The 2,383-nt window shown below is 46.8% G+C and overlaps 1 protein-coding gene across 1 annotated transcript; it reads right to left on the reverse strand.

Annotated features, from left to right (window-relative positions):
* Positions 1 to 216: 216 nt before the first annotated feature.
* On the reverse strand, positions 217 to 870 carry LOC141786458 (uncharacterized). The gene has a single exon (XM_074665100.1). It carries the CDS (start codon positions 868 to 870, stop codon positions 259 to 261), a length of 612 nt encoding a protein of 203 aa, XP_074521201.1. The 3' UTR covers positions 217 to 258.
* Positions 871 to 2,383: the final 1,513 nt, after the last annotated feature.

Genomic DNA, 2,383 nt, shown 5'->3' on the forward strand with positions numbered 1-2,383 from the left:
CAAACAATCCAAAGCCGTAGAAGCTGGTGTCGGACAGGAGCACAGCAGCAGGCCGTCTACTTCACCGATCCCCAGGAACCTACAAGACAAACTCAGATCCTCCCAGAGAGGTGTATGGTCAGTAACTATAACAGGACAGTAAGACTAGAAGTTAGACTGACAGAAAAAGAGGGAAACTGGAGCCCTGTGTGTCAGTTCCCCCCAGCAGTCTAAACCTATAGCAGCATGACTAAGAGCTGGTTCAGACCTGATCCAGCTCTAACTGTAAGCTTTATCAAAAAGGAAAGTTTTAAGTCTATTCTTAAAGGTTGAGACCGTGTCTGCTCCCCGGACCTCAACCGGTAAGTTATTCCAAAGAAGAGGAGCCTGATAACTAAAGGCTCGACCTCCCATACTACTTTTAGAGACCCTAGGTACAACCAGCAGACCTGCATGTTGAGAACGCAATGACCTAGACGGATTATACGGAACAATTAAGTCTTTAAGATACGATGGCCCGATGCCATTAAGCGCTTTGTAAGTCAAAAGAAGAATTTTAAACTCTATCCTAGATTTTATAGGTAACCAGTGTAGAGACGCTAACACTGGAGAAATGTGCTCTCTCCTCCCAGTCCAAGTCAGTACCCGAGCTGCAGCATTCTGAACCAGCTGAAGAGTCCTAATAGACCTATTAGGACAGCCGGATAAAAGAGAGTTACAGTAGTCCAGCCTAGAAGAAACGAAAGCATGGACTAGTTTCTCAGCATCGCTCCGAGACAAGATGTGTCTAATTCTCTTGATATTGCGAAGATGAAAAAATGCTGTCCTTGAGACCTGTTGGATGTGAGAGTTAAAGGACCAGTCCTGATCCAAAAGAACTCCCATCAACATGACACAAGTTGTTGATAATGTAAGAAACAGCAGAGAACTGAACATTACCATCTGCAACTTGTTCAGAGAAATTAGAAAGTGCTTTTTGATGACCACAAGAGAGACACAGTGATGTGAAAATTGAACAAGTAGTTTTGAGAATTTCAAGTCTGATCCCAGTGTGGTGAATCTGCTGCACTCTGGGAGCGCTCCTCTCCTTCCCCCTCCCCTCCCTGTTCCTCTCTCCCGCAGCTGCAGTCTGCACGGCTGCAGCGGATTTCTAATCAGGCACTGGCTTCATAAGCTTCAGCTGGCTTCAGGTGTGGACCGGCGCCAGTGGATTCCATCCTGCTACGTGGTAGTTTGGTCTCCCTTGTGATGAGTACAACTGACCTCACGTTTTCGAGTATCTTTTCCTGTGAAACTTGTATTCTGATCCTGTTTTTTTGCTCCTGTTTTCTAGTGCCTCCCTCGAGCTCCTGCTTCAGCCCTCGCCACCTTCCTCAGCCACAACTCTCTGTGCTCTGTGCTCTCAGGAAAGAGCTTGTTGAAAACCTGACTCTCATTCTCAATTTACCCTTTTTGTGCAATAAAAACTCTTAAAACTGCTTCCTTGCCTCCGCCTCGCTTTTGGGTCCAGCGAGTACCAGCTAGTTCTGCCCAGAACTGTAACACTGAGAAATTAACCAAAGCAACTGAGAAAAAAAAAAACAAGAAACAGACAAAGAAGAGAGAGCTGCTGCAACAGGCAGCTACTTGGGCAGCGCCTCGCAATGAAAAAAACAAAAAAACAAAAAAACAAGTCGAGCTGTCCGCTCACCTGAGCTGTTGTCGGCTTGGAATAATCCCAGACCCACATCTGAGGATGTCAGAACATAAGCTACTGACTGTGAGGGCAGCAGGTTGGAACAGATGGATGCTCATATGAACAAGTTGCAGGGATCAGAACAATGCAAGCTCTCCTCCTCTCTGCCTGCCTGGCCATGCCACAAAATGCTATAGCTCCCATATTGAGGAATATAATAAAAACATTACATTTGGTGAGAGATGCTGCGCTTAGAGCAAGGGCTGGCAGATGGATGATGGTGGAAACATGTTGCAGCACTCCAGAACTGCTACCATCCTGGCAGAACTCAGCAACACAAAGGTTAGCATAGGCGGCAAGCTAATGTTGCATACACTAACACAGCTGCTTCCATTGGACCCCTGCCTGCGTGTAAGGATTTAACATGCTTCTATGCTATCATACCACACAGTTTTGTTAGCTCCCCACTTGGATGGTTCCCACCATACAGCTTGTCAACAGCAGGGCAAGTGACAGCTTGTTCCAGCACAGCCAGTGTTCCCCACCGTCTGCTTTGCTGCAATATCTCTGCAGCCTGACCAGTGTGTTAACAGCATGAGTCAGGCCAGAGAGTTCCTGCTCACACTTAAGATTGCTGACTCCCCCACCCCTGCTCTCCTTTTGCAGTAGTAGCAAGTAGGACTATAGATGACTCCACAACAGCTTGTAGTTGCAGTGTTCACTACTGAG

Source organism: Halichoeres trimaculatus, unplaced genomic scaffold (genome assembly GCF_033239565.1).
Source record: "Halichoeres trimaculatus isolate MK-OKI-2021-1 unplaced genomic scaffold, fHalTri1.1 fHalTri1_scaffold_33, whole genome shotgun sequence".
Classification (NCBI taxonomy): Eukaryota; Metazoa; Chordata; class Actinopteri; order Labriformes; family Labridae; genus Halichoeres; species Halichoeres trimaculatus.

Coding starts and splice junctions, on each gene's coding strand:
- LOC141786458 (XM_074665100.1), bottom strand. CDS start 870: ATGTTGATGGGAGTTCTTTTGGATCAGGACTGGTCCTTTAACTCTCAC.